General features: G+C 45.4%; 2 protein-coding genes and 1 long non-coding RNA gene across 3 annotated transcripts in view; 2 read left to right on the top strand and 1 right to left on the bottom strand.

Annotated features, from left to right (window-relative positions):
• LOC115181502 (ADP-ribosylation factor-like protein 6-interacting protein 1) overlaps positions 1–14,282 on the top strand; it is a 23,743-nt gene extending 9,461 nt beyond the window's left edge. The window contains exons 3-6 of the mRNA XM_029743419.1: positions 4,796–4,915; positions 8,347–8,464; positions 8,810–8,894; positions 14,084–14,282. Coding sequence (XP_029599279.1) covers positions 4,796–4,915; positions 8,347–8,464; positions 8,810–8,894; positions 14,084–14,202 — 442 coding nt within the window. The 3' untranslated portion in view covers positions 14,203–14,282. The remainder of the gene's footprint in view (positions 1–4,795; positions 4,916–8,346; positions 8,465–8,809; positions 8,895–14,083) is intronic.
• LOC115181501 (uncharacterized) lies at positions 5,707–21,201 on the bottom strand. The gene is made up of 5 exons (XM_029743418.1): positions 20,910–21,201; positions 20,070–20,231; positions 17,342–17,543; positions 17,074–17,204; positions 5,707–6,094 (listed from the first exon to the last, which is right to left on the bottom strand). The coding sequence occupies exons 1-4, from the start codon at positions 21,174–21,176 to the stop codon at positions 17,092–17,094; spliced, it is 744 nt and encodes a 247-aa protein (XP_029599278.1). The 5' UTR covers positions 21,177–21,201; the 3' UTR covers positions 5,707–6,094; positions 17,074–17,091.
• LOC115181503 (uncharacterized) lies at positions 14,779–16,436 on the top strand. The gene is made up of 2 exons (XR_003873458.1): positions 14,779–15,453; positions 15,516–16,436. It is a non-coding gene; the product is annotated as an uncharacterized LOC115181503 (long non-coding RNA).

The following is a 21,201-nucleotide window of genomic DNA, read 5'->3' as shown; positions in this document are numbered from 1 at the left end:
ACAAAAAAAGTTTGACAGATTGTAAACATGTCACTTGACTTGTGTGTTAAAATGGGAGAAAAAAAATCTTTGTTTGAAAATGTGGGCATGGAACTGCCACTGACTGGTACGTAAAGAAGTTGAAGGAATGGATAAACCCGTTTTGACTTGATACCTCCTATTATAAAATGGATCAGGCATGTACATCACTGTGAAGACGTGTCTAGTGTAATATAAACCACATGTACATCACTGTGAAGACGTGTCTAGTGTAATATAAACCACATGTACATCACTGTGAAGACGTGTCTAGTGTAATATAAACCACATGTACATCACTGTGAAGACATGTCTAGTGTAATATAAACCACATGTACATCACTGTGAAGACGTGTCTAGTGTAATATAAACCACCACATGTACATCACTGTGAAGACATGTCTAGTGTAATATAAACCACATGTACATCACTGTGAAGACATGTCTAGTGTAATATAAACCACCACATGTACATCACTGTGAAGACATGTCTAGTGTAATATAAACCACCACATGTACATCACTGTGAAGACGTGTCTAGTGTAATATAAACCACCACATGTACATCACTGTGAAGACGTGTCTAGTGTAATATAAACCACCACATGTACATCACTGTGAAGACATGTCTAGTGTAATATAAACCACCACATGTACATCACTGTGAAGACGTGTCTAGTGTAATATAAACCACCACATCACTGTGAAGACATGTCTAGTGTAATAAACTACCACATGTACATCACTGTGAAGACATGTCTAGTGTAATATAAACCACATGTACATCACTGTGAAGACATGTCTAGTGTAATATAAACCACATGTACATCACTGTGAAGACATGTCTAGTGTAATATAAACCACCTGTACATCACTGTGAAGACATGTCTAGTGTAATATAAACCACCACATCACTGTGAAGACATGTCTAGTGTAATATAAACCACATCACTGTGAAGACATGTCTAGTGTAATATAAACTACCACATGTACATCACTGTGAAGACATGTCTAGTGTAATATAAACTACCACATCACTGTGAAGACATGTCTAGTGTAATATAAACCACCACATCACTGTGAAGACATGTCTAGTGTAATATAAACCACCACATCACTGTGAAGACATGTCTAGTGTAATATAAACCACATGTACATCACTGTGAAGACATGTCTAGTGTAATATAAACCACCACATGTACATCACTGTGAAGACATGTCTAGTGTAATATAAACCACCACATCACTGTGAAGACGTGTCTAGTGTAATATAAACCACCACATGTACATCACTGTGAAGACGTGTCTAGTGTAATATAAACCACCACATGTACATCACTGTGAAGACATGTCTAGTGTAATATAAACCACCACATGTACATCACTGTGAAGACATGTCTAGTGTAATATAAACCACCACATCACTGTGAAGACGTGTCTAGTGTAATATAAACCACCACGTACATCACTGTGAAGACGTGTCTAGTGTAATATAAACCACCACATGTACATCACTGTGAAGACATGTCTAGTGTAATATAAACCACCACATGTACATCACTGTGAAGACGTGTCTAGTGTAATATAAACCACATGTACATCACTGTGAAGACATGTCTAGTGTAATATAAACCACCACATCACTGTGAAGACATGTCTAGTGTAATATAAACCACATCACTGTGAAGACATGTCTAGTGTAATATAAACTACCACATGTACATCACTGTGAAGACATGTCTAGTGTAATATAAACCACCTGTACATCACTGTGAAGACATGTCTAGTGTAATATAAACCACATGTACATCACTGTGAAGACATGTCTAGTGTAATATAAACCACATGTACATCACTGTGAAGACATGTCTAGTGTAATATAAACCACATGTACATCACTGTGAAGACATGTCTAGTGTAATATAAACCACATGTACATCACTGTGAAGACATGTCTAGTGTAATATAAACCACCTGTACATCACTGTGAAGACGTCTAGTGTAATATAAACCACATGTACATCACTGTGAAGACATGTCTAGTGTAATATAAACCACATGTACATCACTGTGAAGACATGTCTAGTGTAATATAAACCACCACATGTACATCACTGTGAAGACATGTCTAGTGTAATATAAACCACCACATGTACATCACTGTGAAGACATGTCTAGTGTAATATAAACCACCTGTACATCACTGTGAAGACATGTCTAGTGTAATATAAACCACCTGTACATCACTGTGAAGACATGTCTAGTGTAATATAAACTACCACCTGTACATCACTGTGAAGACATGTCTAGTGTAATATAAACCACATGTACATCACTGTGAAGACATGTCTAGTGTAATATAAACCACATGTACATCACTGTGAAGACATGTCTAGTGTAATATAAACCACATGTACATCACTGTGAAGACATGTCTAGTGTAATATAAACCACATGTACATCACTGTGAAGACATGTCTAGTGTAATATAAACCACATGTACATCATTGTGAAGACATGTCTAGTGTAATATAAACCACATGTACATCACTGTGAAGACATGTCTAGTGTAATATAAACCACCACATGTACATCACTGTGAAGACATGTCTAGTGTAATATAAACCACATGTACATCACTGTGAAGACATGTCTAGTGTAATATAAACCACATGTACATCACTGTGAAGACATGTCTAGTGTAATATAAACCACCACATCACTGTGAAGACATGTCTAGTGTAATATAAACCACATGTACATCACTGTGAAGACGTGTCTAGTGTAATATAAACCACCACATGTACATCACTGTGAAGACATGTCTAGTGTAATATAAACCACCACATGTACATCACTGTGAAGACATGTCTAGTGTAATATAAACCACATGTACATCACTGTGAAGACGTGTCTAGTGTAATATAAACCACCACATCACTGTGAAGGCGTGTCTAGTGTAATATAAACCACATGTACATCACTGTGAAGACGTGTCTAGTGTAATATAAACCACCACATGTACATCACTGTGAAGGCGTGTCTAGTGTAATATAAACCACATGTACATCACTGTGAAGACGTGTCTAGTGTAATATAAACCACATGTACATCACTGTGAAGACGTGTCTAGTGTAATATAAACCACATGTACATCACTGTGAAGACATGTCTAGTGTAATATAAACCACCACATCACTGTGAAGACATGTCTAGTGTAATATAAACCACATGTACATCACTGTGAAGACATGTCTAGTGTAATATAAACCACATGTACATCACTGTGAAGACATGTCTAGTGTAATATAAACTACCACATGTACATCACTGTGAAGACGTGTCTAGTGTAATATAAACTACCACATGTACATCACTGTGAAGACATGTCTAGTGTAATATAAACCACCACATGTACATCACTGTGAAGACATGTCTAGTGTAATATAAACCACCACATCACTGTGAAGACATGTCTAGTGTAATATAAACTACCACATGTACATCACTGTGAAGACATGTCTAGTGTAATATAAACCACCACATGTACATCACTGTGAAGACATGTCTAGTGTAATATAAACCACCACATGTACATCACTGTGAAGACATGTCTAGTGTAATATAAACCACATGTACATCACTGTGAAGACATGTCTAGTGTAATATAAACCACCACAGGTACATCACTGTGAAGACATGTCTAGTGTAATATAAACTACCACATGTACATCACTGTGAAGACGTGTCTAGTGTAATATAAACCACCACATGTACATCACTGTGAAGACATGTCTAGTGTAATATAAACCACCACATGTACATCACTGTGAAGACATGTCTAGTGTAATATAAACCACATGTACATCACTGTGAAGACATGTCTAGTGTAATATAAACCACCACATCACTGTGAAGACATGTCTAGTGTAATATAAACCACCACATCACTGTGAAGACATGTCTAGTGTAATATAAACCACATCACTGTGAAGACATGTCTAGTGTAATATAAACCACATGTACATCACTGTGAAGACATGTCTAGTGTAATATAAACCACATGTACATCACTGTGAAGACATGTCTAGTGTAATATAAACCACATGTACATCACTGTGAAGACATGTCTAGTGTAATATAAACCACCACATCACTGTGAAGACATGTCTAGTGTAATATAAACCACATGTACATCACTGTGAAGACATGTCTAGTGTAATATAAACCACATGTACATCACTGTGAAGACATGTCTAGTGTAATATAAACCACCACATCACTGTGAAGACATGTCTAGTGTAATATAAACCACCACATGTACATCACTTACAGCTGCAGACCACGTGTACGGCGTCGTGTGGTTGAGCGGTTTGCTGATGTCAACATTGTGAACACGGTGCCCCTCGGTGGGGTAATGGGCAGGCATAAGCTACGGACGACGAACACAAATGCATTTTATCGACAGCAATTTGAATGCACAGAGAGACTGTGATGAGATTGAGGCCCATTGTCGTGCCGTTCATAGGGCCTAATGAATTTATTTCAATTGACTGATTTCCTTATTTGAACAGTAACTCGGTAAAATCACAGTAAAAAAAAAAAAAACAACTGTAAAAACGCAAGTTGCGTTTTATATTTTTGTTCAGTATAGTAATGTAGCTTTTCAGAACCCTTGATAGAATACCTCATTTCTCTGATGTCCGCTTGTTTTGACTTGCAGTGGAATTGAGACATCTGACCCTCTCTCCCTCTCTCTCGCCCCTCCTTCCTCCAGGATGATCTACTACCTGGACCCCTCGGTGCTGACCGGCCTATCCTGCACCGTCATGCTGCTGTGTCTGTCTGACTACCTGGTGCCTACCCTCGCACCCCGCATCTTCGGATCCAACAAGTGGTGAGAGCCTGGGGGTATATCTGGGGTACAGGGTGGGTGGGTATATCTAGGGTACAGGGTGGAAGGGGTATATCTAGGGCAGAGGAGTTTGGTATCATTTGTGGGTGAAGGGGTGGGGGGAGGGCAGCAGAACTTTAGGGGTTGTTGGCAGGGAGTAGGGCTTGTTTGTAGGGGTTCTGGGGACGGGACGGTGTGTTTGGGAACATGGTGTGATATTAGTTGAACATGACACCGGCGTACATCTAACGGATCCAGGCAGTGTTGTGTTAAATCACTTGTAATTACAGTTATTCAAGCAGTGCTGATGTACAAATGAGAGAGAGAGAGGAGGAAAGTTACCAGCGTTTTCCAACTCTAATCAACCTCTTGGGTCTGTCCTACGAACTCTCACACGGCTAACATGTACTCCTAGTGTAGTGTGTTGGGTTGTTTCCCAAATAGCACCCTATTCCCCATTTAGTGCACTACTTTTACCCAGGGCCCAAATAGCACCCTATTCCCCATTTAGTGCGCTACTTTTACCCAGGGCCCATAGCGAATAGGGTGCCATTTGGGACGTAGTCTGCGTTTTCTCCCTGACTTTAATTCTTTCTCCCTCGCTTTAATTCTTTCTCCCGCTCTCTTACCCCCCATCCCCTCTCCTTCAGTGGTTCAGTCGTAACAGGGAACCAGGACCGGATTAAGTGACGTTCTGCAGTTAGTGGTGTATCAGGACTGTCTCTGGCTCCGGTCTGCAGTTAGTGGTGTATCAGGACTGTCTCTGGCTCCGGTCTGCAGTTAGTGGTGTATCAGGACTGTCTCTGGCGCCGGTCTGCAGTTAGTGGTGTATCAGGACTGTCTCTGGCGCCGGTCTACAGTTAGTGCTGTATCAGGACTGTCTCTGGCGCCGGTCTGCAGTTAGTGGTGTATCAGGACTGTCTCTGGCGCCGATCTGCAGTTAGTGGTGTATCGGGACTGTCTCTGGCGCCGGTCTGCAGTTAGTGGTGTATCAGGACTGTCTCTGGCGCCGGTCTGCAGTTAGTGGTGTATCAGGACTGTCTCTGGCTCCGGTCTGCAGTTAGTGGTGTATCAGGACTGTCTCTGGCGCCGGTCTGCAGTTAGTGGTGTATCAGGACTGTCTCTGGCGCCGGTCTGCAGTTAGTATTTTGTATTTGTATGCCAAGGCAGCAGCTGCTCTTCCTGGGGTCCAAACGTATTAAAGGACTTACTTTACATATAATAAAACAGTACATCATATAACATTACACTACTATACATACATACATACATACATACATACATACATACATACATACATACATACATACATACATACATACATACATACATACATACATACATACATACATACATACATACATACATACATACATACACAAAATGTATGATACCACTATACAACAATATCACAATTTGGTGGTTTATCGGTACTGTCTGTACCATACCGGGATATACAGTATTACCAGCAGTGCACACACACGGTGCTATTTCTTTCCAAACAAAAAATGGAAAAATTCTGTATGTTAACAAAGTTCTAGCACATTCCAATAGCAGATGGAATCTAAATTGTAACAAGCACAAGCGAACATAAATGAAATGCTAGGACTGACAACCCAGCTCATGAAGGTATACAACTATCTCAAAAAGCTAGTCACACTTAATCCAGAAGAGGATTTATTCTCTGCTGTAACCAAGAAGCTTGATATTGCAAGCTAGCCTTCTAATGTTAGAACTAGCAAACCAAATGCAAAGCTGGAGCCCTGAGCTGGAGAAAAGGTTTTTGGCATATGTTACTTATTTATCTAACTACAAGTAGTTATCTGGCAAACATTAGTAGTGAATTTCATGCACAACTCACATGCACAAGTACAGTGAAATGACTTTCTTACAAGCTCTTTCCCAACAAGGCAATAATCAATATGACATTTTAGTCATTTAACAGACGCTCTTATCCAGAACGACTTACAGGAGCAATTAGGGTTAAGTGCCTTGTTCAAGGGTACATCCACAGATGTTTAACCTAGTCTGCTCGGGGATTCAAACCAGCAACTTTTCGGTTACTGGCCCAACGCTCTTAACCGCTAGGCTACCTGCTCTGAACCGCTAGGCTACCTGCTCTGAACCGCTAGGCTGCCTGCTCTGAACCGCTAGGCTGCCTGCTCTGAACCGCTAGGCTGCCTGCTCTGAACCGCTAGGCTGCCTGCTCTGAACCGCTAGGCTGCCTGCTCTGAACCGCTAGGCTGCCTGCTCTGAACCGCTAGGCTGCCTGCTCTGAACCGCTAGGCTACCTGCTCTGAACCGCTAGGCTACCTGCCGCCCTCTGACCTTTGGAAGGAAAGGAGGTAGGATTTAGATTTGCCTCCATGTAGCCCATTAGAGGATTTAGATTTGCCTCCATGTAGCCCATTAGAGGATTTAGAGGTATATCTATGTAGCCCATTAGAGGATTTAGAGGGATGTCTATGTAGCCCATTGGAGGATTTAGAGGGATGTCTATGTAGCCCATTAGAGAGATGGATTTAGAGCCGGGTTTGCAGACGCATGTATGCATACACACACACTTACTCAGAGGACCTGCATACATACAAGCCCTACACACACACACTGGGTCTATTTCAGTGTCTGGCAGTGAGTCCTGCTGGTTCATAAGCCCATGTTCTGACCTGAGCCTGAAGTGGGTAGTTGTGGCTCAGCAGAAATGAAGGGCACTTCCCAACTGTCTTATCAATGGGCCCATATGATATCTGATAGACTCATCTCATTCTACTGAGCTGGTTCTGATCAAGGGTTCCTGTTCAGATGGATGGAGAGATATAGATAGAGAGAGCTGTTGACTGAATAAAACCACTGGTCTGGGATATAATGGTAATAATATCACTCTCCTCCTCCTTCCTCTCCCTCTTTTCCTTCTCTCCTATCTCCCTTCTTCTCCGTCTCTCTCCTCCCCTCCCTTCTTCTCCGTCTCTCTCCTCCCCTCCCTTCTTCTCCGTCTCTCTCCTCCCCTCCCTTCTTCTCCGTCTCTCTCCTCCCTTCTTCTCCGTCTCTCTCCGCCCCTCCCTTCTTCTCCGTCTCTCTCCTCCCCTCCCTTCTCCTCCGTCTCTCTCCTCCCCTCCCTTCTCCTCCGTCTCTCTCCTCCCCTCCCTTCTCCTCCGTCTCTCTCCTCCCCTCCCTTCTCCGTCTCTCTCCTCCCCTCCCTTCTTCTCCGTCTCTCTCCTCCCCTCCCTTCTCCTCCGTCTCTCTTTCTCCTCCCCTCCCTTCTTCTCCGTCTCTCTCCTCCCCTCCCTTCTCCTCCGTCTCTCTCCTCCCCTCCCTTCTCCTCCGTCTCTCTCCTCCCCTCCCTTCTCCTCCGTCTCTCTCCTCCCCTCCCTTCTTCTCCGTCTCTCTCCTCCCCTCCCTTCTCCTCCGTCTCTCTTTCTCCTCCCTCTCTCCAGGTCTTCAGAGCAGCAGCAGCGTTTCCATGAGATCTGTGGTAACCTGGTGAAGACTCAGCGTCGCATCATCGGCTGGTGGAAAAGACTCTTCTCGCTCAAGGAGGAGAAACCCAAGATGGTACACACACACACACCGAGACCCACTGTTTTAGAACAGGGTCTCGTCTGTCGTCTGTTATAGAACGGGGGCCTGTCGTCTGTTATAGAACGGGGGCCTGTCGTCTGTTATGGAACGGGGGCCTGTCGTCTGTTTTGGAACGGGGGCTGCCTGTCGTCTGTTTTGGAACGGGGGCTGCCTGTCGTCTGTTATGGAACGGGGGCTGCCTGTCGTCTGTTATGGAACGGGGGCTGCCTGTCGTCTGTTTTGGAACGGGGGCTGCCTGTCGTCTGTTTTGGAACGGGGGCGGCCTGTCGTCTGTTTTGGAACGGGGAAGTGATGTCACGTCCGGTTGTCTTCCCACAGTACTTTGCGTCGGTGATCAGCAGTCTGGTGGCGGTGGCCTGGATGGGACAGCAAGTCCACAACCTCTTCCTCACCTACCTGATCGGTACGTACCAACACCTGCCTGTACCTGTACCCTACCTCCTTACTTACTTACCTACATGCACCCTACCTACCTACCTTATCTACATGTACACTAATGACCTACCTGTACCCTACCGCTCAACCTGTTCCCTACCACCCTACCTACCTACCTGTACCCAACCGACCTACCTACCTACCTGTACCCTACCAACCTACCTACCTACTTGTACATTACTGACCAACCTACCTACCTGTACCCTACCAACCAACCTACCTACTTGTACATTACTGACCGACCTACCTACCTGTACCCTACCAACCTACCTACCTACTTGTACATTACTGACCGACCTACCTACCTGTACCCTACCAATCTACCTACCTACTTGTACATTACTGACCGACCTACCTAACTGTACCCTACCAACCTACCTACTTGTACATTACTGACCGACCTACCTACCTGTACCCTACCAATCTACCTACCTACTTGTACATTACTGACCAACCTACCTCCTCTTACCCTACTGACCGACCTACAGTTCCTGTACCCTACCTACAGTGCCTGTACCCTACCGACCCATCTGCACCCTACCGACCCATCTGTAGCCTACCGACGTACCTGTATTCACACCCTTTGACTGGATTAAAATGGACTAAATTGAGATTTTGTGTCTCTGATCTACACACCATACTCCATAATGTCAGTGGAATTAAGTTAATATATATATTTTTTTTTTACTAATGAATAACTGTTCAACCCCATTGTTATTGCAAGCCTAAATAAGTTCAGAAGTAAAAATGTCCTTAACCAGTCACATAATAAATTGCATGGACTCGCTCTGTGGGCAGTAACAGTGTTTTAGAATGACTACCTTATCTATTACATACAGTTTATCTGTCAGGTCCCTCAGTCAAACACTGGTTCAACCACAAGGACCAGGGAGGTTTTCCAATACCTCTCAATGAATGCACCTATTGGTAGATGGGTAAAAACAACAAAAAAGCAGTAATTGAATGTCCCTTTCTGAGCATGGTGAAGTTATTAATTACACTTCGGATGGCGTATCAGTACACCTAGCCACTACAAAAATACAGGCGTCCTTCAGGCAACTCAGTTGCCGGAGAGGAAGGAAACCGCTCAGGGATTTCACCATGGTGATTTTAAAACCGTTAGTTTAATGGCTGTGATAGGAGAAAACTGACCTAAACGACAGAGTGAAAAGGAAGCCTGTACAGAGTAAAAAATATTCTCTAACATGCATCCTGTTCACAACAATCCACTAAAGTAATACTGCAAAAAATGTGTCAAATCAATTCACTTTTTGTCCTGAATATGCAGTTTAATGCTTGGGTCAAACTGAATGGCGCTAAGTACAGGCATAATCCTAGAGGAAAACCTGGTTCAGTCTGCTTTCCACCAGATACTGGGAGATGAATTCACTTTTCAGCTGGACAATAACCTAAAACACAAGGCCACATCTACACTTTATAAGAAGACATTGAATGTTCCTGAGTGGCAGTTGTGACTTAAATCTGCTTGACAATCTTTGGCAATACTTGAAATGTTTGCCTAGTAATGATAAACAACCAATTTGTCAGAGCTTGAAGAATTTAGAAAATAATTGTGCAAATATTGTACAATCCAGGTGTGTAAAGCTCTTAGAGACTCACCCAGAAAGACTCACAGCTGTAATCACTGCCAAAGATTATTAACATCTATTGACTCAGGGTTGTGAATACTTATGCAAATGAGATGTATGTATTTAATTTGATACATTTACTATCATTTCTAAAAACATGTTTTCACTTTATCATGATAGGATATTATGTGTAGATACAACACAACAAAATGTGAAATAAGTCAAGGGGAAAGAATACTGTCTGAAGACATTGTACCTACCTGTACTAAACCAACCTGGGCTAATGGCTAACTCAGCCAACCTGTACTAAACCAACCTGGGCTAATGGCTAACTCAGCCAACCTGTACTAAACCAACCTGGGCTAATGGCTAACTCAGCCAACCTGTACTAAACCAACCTGGGCTAATGGCTAACTCAGCCAACCTGTACTAAACCAACCTGGGCTAATGGCTAACTCAGCCAACCTGTACTAAACCAACCTGGGCTAATGGCTAACTCAGCCAACCTGTACTAAACCAATCTGGGCTAATGGCTAACTCAGCCAACCTGTACTAAACCAATCTGGGCTAATGGCTAACTCAGCCAAAAAGTTCCACGAATGTAGCTTACTAATTGCTGCATTATTTTACAAAGTCCTGATGTACTTCAGTTCAGACAAAGGTTAATACAAGCCGTAGTATTTAGGTCCAATCAGGTAGCCTAGTGGTTAGAGCGTTGCACTAGTAACTGAAAGGTTGCTAGATCGAATCCCTGAACTGACGAGGTAATAATCTGTTGTTCTGCCCCTGAACAAGGCAGTTAACCCACTGTTCCTAGGCTGTCATTGTAAATATGAATTAGTTGTTAACTGACTTGCCTAGTTAAATAAAGGTTAAATGAATACATACTATCAGTAGTATTCTGGTGTGACGTTGTAGCTGCTCTCTTCTGCTTTCTGCTGTTGCTATAGTAATGATTATAGTGACAGTTAAACCAGCTGACACCACTAGAGAAGTCACCACATAGGAAGGATGTACAAAGGTTGACAGTAACGGAAGTCCTTGGCCATGTCCCAAATGGCACCCTATTCTCTCTAGGGCTCTGGTCATGGTGTATAGGGCGCTGGTCAAAAGTAGTGCACTACATGGGGAATAGGGTGCCATTTGGGATACACACACTGTCAGTTTATGGATGTTTCCCAACACAAGTCAAATACGGACTCAAATGTTACTTGGTTTAAACATAAATGTCTTTGCATACCAGGCCAGCACAAGTATTGATTGGCACCTTATTCTCACTAAATAGTGCAGTACTTTTGACCAGGACCTATAGGGGTAGTGCACTATATAGGGAATAGGGTGCCATTTCAGACTGAGACCCAGCATTAGCTATATATTCCAAACATCACCGGAGACTTTGTCTAATTAGTGGTCTGACTGCATAGCTGTAACAGACAAGCACAAGGCCCCATAGCCAGCTGACAGTAGTGAGTGCATTGTCATCCTCCAACTGTAAAATACCACTTAGAGAAAGGGTTATATATCATAGGATCAGTCCCCATTAGGGGAACCCCATAGGGTTCTGGTCAAAAGTAGTGCACTACATAGGGAATAGGGTGCCCTTTGGGAGGCAGACCTAGTCTCTTTACCCAGTTCACCAAACAAACTCTCCTACAGAATCCTGACTTGTTTAAATGTGGTGAGACATTGTTCCACTAAACATGGAGTAGATTGGTTCCTAACGGGTCTATTAAACAAACTGCACAGTGGGGGAGGGACTAACCTGAGCTTGTCCAATAAGAGAGGCTTGTTTTGCTACAGTATGCACTAATGAAAACAGCCCTTCTTTAAGCAGTATGCTGTTTAGTTTGGTCCTCCTTGCTCAGGGAATAATATTGTTGACTGTCATATTACTGCCAGTTCAACAGCTCTGACTGGTCGGCTGCTCCCACCAAAACAGATATTATTGGGACACTCGTGGCCACATGACATGTACAGTTTAAGTCGGAAGTTTACATACACTTAGGATGGAGTCATTAACTCGTTTTTCAATCAGTCCACAAATTTCTTGTTAACAAATTATAGTTTTGGCAAGTCGGTTAGGACATCTACTTTGTGCATGACAAGTAATTTTTCCAAAAATTGTTTACAGACAGATTATTTAACTTATAATTCACTATCACAATTCCAGTGGGTTAGAAGTTTACATACACTAAGTTGACTGTGCCTTTTAAACAGCTTGGAAAATTCCGTCATGGCTTTAGAAGCTTCTGATAGGCTAATTGACATTTGAGTCAATTGGAGGTGTACCTGTGGATGTATTTCAAGGCCTACCTTCAAACTCAGTGCCTCTTTGCTTGACATCATGGGAAAATCAAAAGAAATCAGCCAAGACCTCAGAGAAAAAAAATTGTAGACCTCCAAGTCTGGTTCATCCTTGGGAGCAATTTCCAAACGCCTGAAGGTACCACGTTCATCTGTACAAACAATAGTACGCAAGTATAAACACCATGGGACCACGCATCCGTCATACCGTTCAGGAAGGAGACGCATTCTGTCTCCTAGAGATGAACGTACTTTGGCGCGAAAAGTGCAAATCAATCCCAGAACAGCAAAGGACCTTGTGCAGATGCTGGAGGAAAAATGAGTCCTATATCGACATAACCTGAAAGGCCGCTCAGCAAAGAAGAAACCACTGCTCCAAAACCACCATTAAAAAAAAGCCATGGGGACAAAGATCATACTTTTTGGAGAAATGTCCTCTGGTCTGATGAAACAAAAATAGAACTGTTTGGTCATAATGACCATTGTTATGTTTGGAGGAAAAGGGGGGAGGCTTGCAAGCCAAATAACACCATCCCAACCGTGAAGCACAGGGGTGGCAGCATCATGTTGTGGGGGTGCTTTGCTCCAGGAGGGACTGGTGCACTTCACAAAATGGATGGCATCATGAGGAGGGAAAATTATGTGGATATATTGAAGCAACATCTTAAGACATCAGTCAGGAAGTTAAAGTTTGGTCGCAAATGGGTCTTCCAAATGGACAATGACCCCAAGCAGACTTCCAAAGTTGTGGAAAAACGGCTTAAGGACAACAAAGTCAAGGTATTGGAGTGATCATCACAAAGCCCTGACCTCAATCCTATAGAAAATTTGTGGGCAGAACTGAAAAAGTGTGTGCGAGCAAGGAGGCCTACAAACCTGACTCAATTACACCAGCTCTGTCAGGAGGAATGGGCCAAAATTCACCCAACTTATTGTGGGAAGCTTGTGGAAGGCTACCCGCAACATTTGACCCAAGTTAAACAATTTAAAAGCAATGCTACCAAATACTAATTGAGTGTATGTAAACTTCTGACCTACTGGGAATATGATGAAAGAAATTAAAGCTGAATTAAATCATTCTCTCTACTATTATTCTGACATTTCACATTCTTAAAATAAAGTGTTGATCCTAACTGACTTAAGACAAGGAATCTTTACCAGGATTAAATTTCAGGATTTGTGAAACTGAGTTTAAATGTATTTGGCTACGGTGTATGTAAACTTCCCACTTCAACTGTAGTGACTGTGTTTCCTTTGTTCCCAGTGAGTTTCCTGCTCCTGCTTCCTGGTCTGAACCAGCATGGCGTCATAAGCAAGTACGCTGGCATGGCCAAGAGAGAGATCAACAAACTGCTGAAACAGAAGGAAAAGAAGAACGAGTAGAAAGAAAGGAGGAGAAGAAGAGGGGATCTGTGAGATGAACGAGAGGAAGGAGAAACCCGTAGATCAAACATAAAAGAAAAGAAGCTTCAACTAAGTACTTCTGTACTTCCTCAGTCTGCTCAGACCAACTCTACACACGCCCTCTACCCCCCTTGACCTCTGACCTGTCACCAACCAATCACCTGGCGGGATTTGTTTTTCAACAGGAAGTGTTTTTCCACCTATCCTCCCACGCATGCAGTCAGTCGCCATGTCGGTCAAGGCTTTAGTTCACGAGTAGACCACACTGAAACATTACAACGCACAGATATGAACCCCCCCTCACATGGAGGTGGCCCCCAGCTGTGTCTGTCTCTAGATCCTATATGAAGGTGTTTAAGAAGCCAGTCACTTATTACTTTTGAAGTCCGAGGAAAGACTACTGAACAGAAACCTCTAGCAATATTATTATTATTATTATTATTATTATCATCCAACACCCCACACATATAATACCATCACAATACAATATATAATAAAACTCAATCTCCCAGTGAGGATGGTTAGTGTAATGGACATACTGATGGTAGGTAGTGTCAGTAATTAAATCTCCCAGTGAGGATGGCTAGTGTAATGGACATACTGATGGTAGGTAGTGTCAGTAATTAAATCTCCCAGTGAGGATGGTTAGTGTAATGGACATACTGATGGTAGGTAGTGTCAGTAATTAAATCTCCCAGTGAGGATGGTTAGTGTAATGGACATACTGATGGTAGGTAGTGTCAGTAATTAAATCTCCCAGTGAGGATGGTTAGTGTAATGGACATACTGATGGTAGGTAGTGTCAGTAATTAAATCTCCCAGTGAGGATGGTTAGTGTAATGGACATACTGATGGTAGGTAGTGTCAGTAATTAAATCTCCCAGTGAGGATGGTTAGTGTAATGGACATACTGATGGTAGGTAGTGTCAGTAATTAAATCTCCCAGTGAGGATGGTTAGTGTAATGGACATACTGATGGTAGGTAGTGTCAGTAATTAAATCTCCCAGTGAGGATGGTTAGTGTAATGGACATACTGATGGTAGGTAGTGTCAGTAATTAAATCTCCCAGTGAGGATGGCTAGTGTAATGGACATACTGATGGTAGGTAGTGTCAGTAATTAAATCTCCCAGTGAGGATGGTTAGTGTAATGGACATACTAATGGTAGGTAGTGTCAGTAATTAAATCTCCCAGTGAGGATGGTTAGTGTAATGGACATACTGATGGTAGGTAGTGTCAGTAATTAAATCTCCCAGTGAGGATGGTTAGTGTAATGGACATACTGATGGTAGGTAGTGTCAGTATTGTTTCAGGAGGCTGGGACACAGCTGTTGTTGTTGCTGCCATCGTTCCTTTACCTTTCAGATTCCTGCTTCTGTCTGTTTTTAAGATTGCACTGAAACCGTAGCTGGAACTGGAGTTTAGAGTAGAGAAGCAGACCTAGGTGACGTCCCACGTGGCACCCTATTCCCTATGTAGTGCACTACACCTATAGGCCCTGGTCAACAATAGTGCACTATCTAGGGAATAGGGTGCCATTTGGGACTCAAGCCTAGTCTGGTGACATTTGGAATATATAATTCTGGGTGTGTGTCTGAAGTGGCACCCTATTCCCTATGTAGTGCACTACCCCTATAGGCCCTGGTCAACAGTAGTGCACTATCTAGGGAATAGGGTGCTATTTAAGACGCCGCCCTGGTGTGAGCTGACACTGGTTCAGAGGCACTGACCTAGGATCAGCGTAACCTGCCCCCTACCCTGCGTAGCCTGCCCCCTACCCTGACCTTACTGTCTAGTCCAGGTGATCTTTATGCTACTAGTCCTTTATCTGTCTCACCACGGTCTAAACCCAGCTCACCTTCCCTGTTAGTGGGGGAACAATCCAACGCTGTTAGCTGGACCTGCTAGAGTCCTTTATCTGTCTCACCACGGTCTAAACCCAGCTCGCCTTCCCTATTAGTGGGGGAACAATCCAACGCTTGATGAAATCTACTAATAACGCTGTTAGCTGGTCCTGCTAGAGTCCTTTATCTGTCCCTCTATCCCTCTCTCTCTCTGGTCGGGGGGCCTGTGATTGTAAATACGCCAATCCTCTTCCTATCTTTATCTCTCTGTCTTGTCTGTTATATTCTTTACCTACTATCTCTCTCTCCTCTATTTCATCTGTTGTTTGAGTTCTCTACAAACAATGAATAAAGTCTGATTTAAATGAACATGGATGGCGGCTCACTCATTGATCCTGCTTTGTAGTTTACCCCTCGGGTGTTGAATGTTGTTGAAGTTAGGGAAGGAGAGGGAGGGGTGTTGATGCTGTACATAGCACTGACTGGGTCCCCCCCCCCCAGGGCCAACCCTCCCCCTCCAGGGCCAACCCTCCATGTTAAATGTCCTGTCAGACAGACGTGGTTAGATAGATGTACTGTTCTACTCCTGCCACTGGACACACACTTCACTCACACGCACACACACACACACACGCACGCACGCACACACACACACGCGCACACACACACGCGCACACACACACACACACACACACCCTTTCAGTGTCCTCTGCACACATTCTCTCTCACACACAGTTCCCAGTAATGATTTATTGTATTAAGTGAAAAGCCCCCTCCAGTACAGCGTTTTAACTCAGCCCAGATCTGCCAGTACAGTGATGTTCAGGGAGCAGGTTTATTAGTCCATCTGAAGTAGTGTTATTCCAGGGAGTTGTTCTGACTAGATGGAGTGTTAGTGGAGTGGTTTTGGTAGTATTTCAGTGTTTTGTCTTTGAGTGTTGTTGGACTGAACTGCACTCAGTTGGGTCAGAGTTGGTTGTGTGTGTGTGTGTGTGTGTGTACGTACAGTTGAATTGTGTGTGTTTTAGTAGAGTCGGAGGGAACAGCAGTCTGTCCCCCAGCGTCTCGTTGCCCACAGGACTCTCTCTCCAGACTGTCTCCTGGCGTTACCTGGACCTGCTGGACTCCTGGCCTCACCTGAAACACACACAACATATGTACACACACAACGTATGTACACACACACACAACATATGTACGCACACAGCTGTGGTTAGTACAGGGTACTGTGGGTTTACATGAGAAAATGTAAGAGAGAAAAAAGTGTGTGTTACCTGTCAGTATATCATGTTGATGCCACAGTGTTGGTCTACCAGTGGGGTGGTGTGGTGAGGGAGAGGGGCTAGGACCCCTGTGCTCACTGCGATAGGTCGTCCAGTAGGGGGTGGGCTCCTTGGGATTGGTCACCTCTCTCATGGCCACGCCGTCGCGATTACGAGACCAATTACTCTGACCCAGCCTATGAAGAACATTGAACTGGAGAGAGAAAGATATAGGGGGGGGGGGAAAGGGGGGAAATAGATATAGGGGGGGAAAGGGGGGAGATAGATATAGGGGGGGAGAGATAGAGGTAGAAGGATGAGAGAGAGAGACTCGAAGAGAAAGGATAGAGGAGGTGCCAGAGAGAGGGTAGAAGGATAGAGGAGGAGGTGCCAGAGAGAGGGGGTAGAAGGATAGAGGAGGAGGTGCCAGAGAGAGGGGGGGTAGAAGGATAGAGGAGGAGGTGCCAGAGAGAGGGTTGAAGGATAGAGGAGGAGGTGCCAGAGAGAGGGGGTAGAAGGATAGAGGAGGTGCCAGAGAGAGGGGGGGTAGAAGGATAGAGGAGGAGGTGCCAGAGAGGGGGGGGTAGAAGGATAGAGGAGGAGGTGCCAGAGAGAGGGGGTAGAAGGATAGAGGAGGTGCCAGAGAGAGGGGGGGTAGAAGGATAGAGGAGGAGGTGCCAGAGAGAGGGGGTAGAAGGATAGAGGAGGGTGCCAGAGAGAGGGGGGTTGAAGGATAGAGGAGGAGGTGCCAGAGAGGGGGTTGAAGGATAGAGGTGCCAGAGAGGGGGGGGTAGAAGGATAGAGGAGGAGGTGCCAGAGAGAGGGGGGGTAGAAGGATAGAGGAGGTGCCAGAGAGAGGGGGGGTAGAAGGATAGAGGAGGTGCCAGAGAGAGGGGGTAGAAGGATAGAGGAGGAGGTGCCAGAGAGAGGGGGGGTAGAAGGATAGAGGAGGCGGTGCCAGAGAGAGGGGGGGTAGAAGGATAGAGGAGGAGGTGCCAGAGAGAGGGGGGGGTAGAAGGATAGAGGAGGAGGTGCCAGAGAGAGGGGGGGGTAGAAGGATAGAGGAGGAGGTGCCAGAGAGAGGGGGGGTAGAAGGATAGAGGAGGAGGTGCCAGAGAGAGGGGGGGTAGAAGGATAGAGGAGGTGCCAGAGAGAGGGGGTAGAAGGATAGAGGAGGTGCCAGAGAGAGGGGGGGTAGAAGGATAGAAGAGGAGGTGCCAGAGAGAGGGGGTAGAAGGATAGAGGAGGTGCCAGAGAGAGGGGGGTTGAAGGATAGAGGAGGAGGTGCCAGAGAGAGGGGGGTAGAAGGATAGAGGAGGAGGTGCCAGAGAGAGGGGGGGTAGAAGGATAGAGGAGGAGGTGCCAGAGAGAGGGGGTAGAAGGATAGAGGAGGAGGTGCCAGAGAGAGGGGGTAGAAGGATAGAGGAGGAGGTGCCAGAGAGAGGGGGTAGAAGGATAGAGGAGGAGGTGCCAGAGAGAGGGGGGGTAGAAGGATAGAGGAGGCGGTGCCAGAGAGAGGGGGGGGTAGAAGGATAGAGGAGGAGGTGCCAGAGAGAGGGGGGGTAGAAGGATAGAGGAGGAGGTGCCAGAGAGAGGGGGGGTAGAAGGATAGAGGAGGAGGTGCCAGAGAGAGGGGGGGTAGAAGGATAGAGGAGGAGGTGCCAGAGAGAGGGGGGGGTAGAAGGATAGAGGAGGTGCCAGAGAGAGGGGGTAGAAGGATAGAGGAGGTGCCAGAGAGAGGGGGGGTAGAAGGATAGAAGAGGAGGTGCCAGAGAGAGGGGGTAGAAGGATAGAGGAGGTGCCAGAGAGAGGGGGGTTGAAGGATAGAGGAGGAGGTGCCAGAGAGAGGGGGTAAAAGGATAGAGGAGGAGGTGCCAGAGAGAGGGGGGGTAGAAGGATAGAGGAGGAGGTGCCAGAGAGAGGGGGTAGAAGGATAGAGGAGGAGGTGCCAGAGAGAGGGGGTAGAAGGATAGAGGAGGAGGTGCCAGAGAGAGGGGGTAGAAGGATAGAGGAGAAGGGGCCAGAGAGAGGGGGTAGAAGGATAGAGGAGGAGGTGCCAGAGAGAGAAAATAAGAATAGGGGTTTGGGGGGACAGCGAGAGAGAACAGGGGGAGAAATAGAAAGATACAGGGGATGAGTAGAGGAAGACATCGTTGGGAGAATGGAGAGGTGTGGGAAAGAGGGAGATGAATAGAGGAGTTCCATTCTATTCAGTGGTTTCCTTCCTCTGAGGCTACAGCCCCCTCTACTGGTGACATTGAGTACTGAAGACAGCTGCCTCTATGACCATGTACTGTAGAAGACAGCTGCCTCTATGACCATGTACTGTAGAAGACCGCTGCCTCTATGACCATGTACTGTAGAAGACCGCTGCCTCTATGACCATGTACTGTAGAAGACAGCTGCCTCTATGACCATGTACTGTAGAAGACAGCTGCCTCTATGACCATGTACTGTAGAAGACAGCTGCCTCTATGACCATGTACTGTAGAAGACAGCTGCCTCTATGACCATGTACTGTAGAAGACAGCTGCCTCTATGACCATGTACTGTAGAAGACAGCTGCCTCTATGACCATGTACTGTAGAAGACAGCTGCCTCTATGACCATGTACTGTAGAAGACCGCTGCCTCTATGACAATTATAGTGACTACATGAACTTACGTGTTGCACTGAGACAACACAGAATGAAATGAAGCTCAACTGACGGTCCTTCATTCAGAATGACAGTTGGTCGTACCGGGATGATGGCTTTGGGGTTATGGATGTCTCTGCTGTGTGTCTGTGATTGGCTGCTGGATGTGTGACTCAGGTCCAGCTGACTGGTGTGCTGGGAGGGGTAGGCGGGATCTCGGGGAAAGAAGACCAGCGGTTGGCCGTCGGCCTCCCGCCCACAGTAACTCTGGAGAGAACCAGGAAGAGGATATCAGGACACGTCATACCAAAGACACACACACGTGTGTGGTAGTGGTACAGTCCTGAGTGTGTGTGGTGTTGGTACAGTTCTATAATACCATCTAGTGGTACAGTCCTGACCTGAGTGTGTGGTAGTGGTACAGTCCTGACCTGAGTGTGTGTGGTGTTGGCACAGTTCTATAATACCATCTAGTGGTACAGTCCTGACCTGAGTGTGTGTGGTAGTGGTACAGTCCTGACCTGAGTGTGTGTGGTAGTGGTACAGTCCTGACCTGAGTGTGTGTGGTAGTGGTACAGTCCTGACCTGAGTGTGTGTGGTAGTGGTACAGTCCTGACCTGAGTGTGTGTGGTAGTGGTACAGTCCTGACCTGAGTGTGTGTGGTAGTGGTACAGTCCTGACCTGAGTGTGTGTGGTAGTGGTACAGTCCTGACCTGAGTGTGTGTGGTAGTGGTACAGTCCTGACCTGAGTGTGTGTGGTAGTGGTACAGTCCTGACCTGAGTGTGTGTGGTAGTGGTACAGTCCTGACCTGAGTGTGTGTGTGGTAGTGGTACAGTCCTGACCTGAGTGTGTGTGTGGTAGTGGTACAGTCCTGACCTGAGTGTGTGTGTGGTAGTGGTACAGTCCTGACCTGAGTGTGTGTGTGGTAGTGGTACAGTCCTGACCTGGGTGTGTGTGGTAGTGTAGTTGGTTCCAGATCCCTGTGGGTCCCCTAGTGACAGGGTGCTCTGGTGCATCAGACGCCCCTGCCTCGGCCCTGAAGACTGGGGCTTGCCTGGACCCCGCTGCCCAGCCGGGGCCTCTCGGATGTGGGTCATCCGGCTGCCCATGGGCACACTGTCCACCTTACTACCCTGGACGAAGCCTACTGTCACCACGGCTGTTTGCCAGTTCTCAGACATACTGCTGGCCAGTCCCCTGGAAAACAACATATCATTTTATCTATCAAGCATTATT

This window comes from Salmo trutta, unplaced genomic scaffold, assembly GCF_901001165.1.
Source record: "Salmo trutta unplaced genomic scaffold, fSalTru1.1, whole genome shotgun sequence".
Classification (NCBI taxonomy): domain Eukaryota; kingdom Metazoa; phylum Chordata; class Actinopteri; order Salmoniformes; family Salmonidae; genus Salmo; species Salmo trutta.
The sequence above is the reverse complement of the archived record's forward strand: the minus strand, read 5'-3'. Positions and strand labels throughout refer to the sequence as shown.

Excerpts from the sequence above, each read along its gene's own strand:
- LOC115181501 (XM_029743418.1), bottom strand. The coding sequence starts at position 21,176 with ATGTTGTTTTCCAGGGGACTGGCCAGCAGTATGTCTGAGAACTGGCAA. Across the intron at positions 20,232-20,909 it reads ACACTACCACACACACCCAG|AGTTACTGTGGGCGGGAGGC; the intron begins GTCAGGACTGTA and ends GGTTCTCTCCAG. Across the intron at positions 17,544-20,069 it reads ACCCCAAAGCCATCATCCCG|TTCAATGTTCTTCATAGGCT; the intron begins GTACGACCAACT and ends TTCTCTCTCCAG.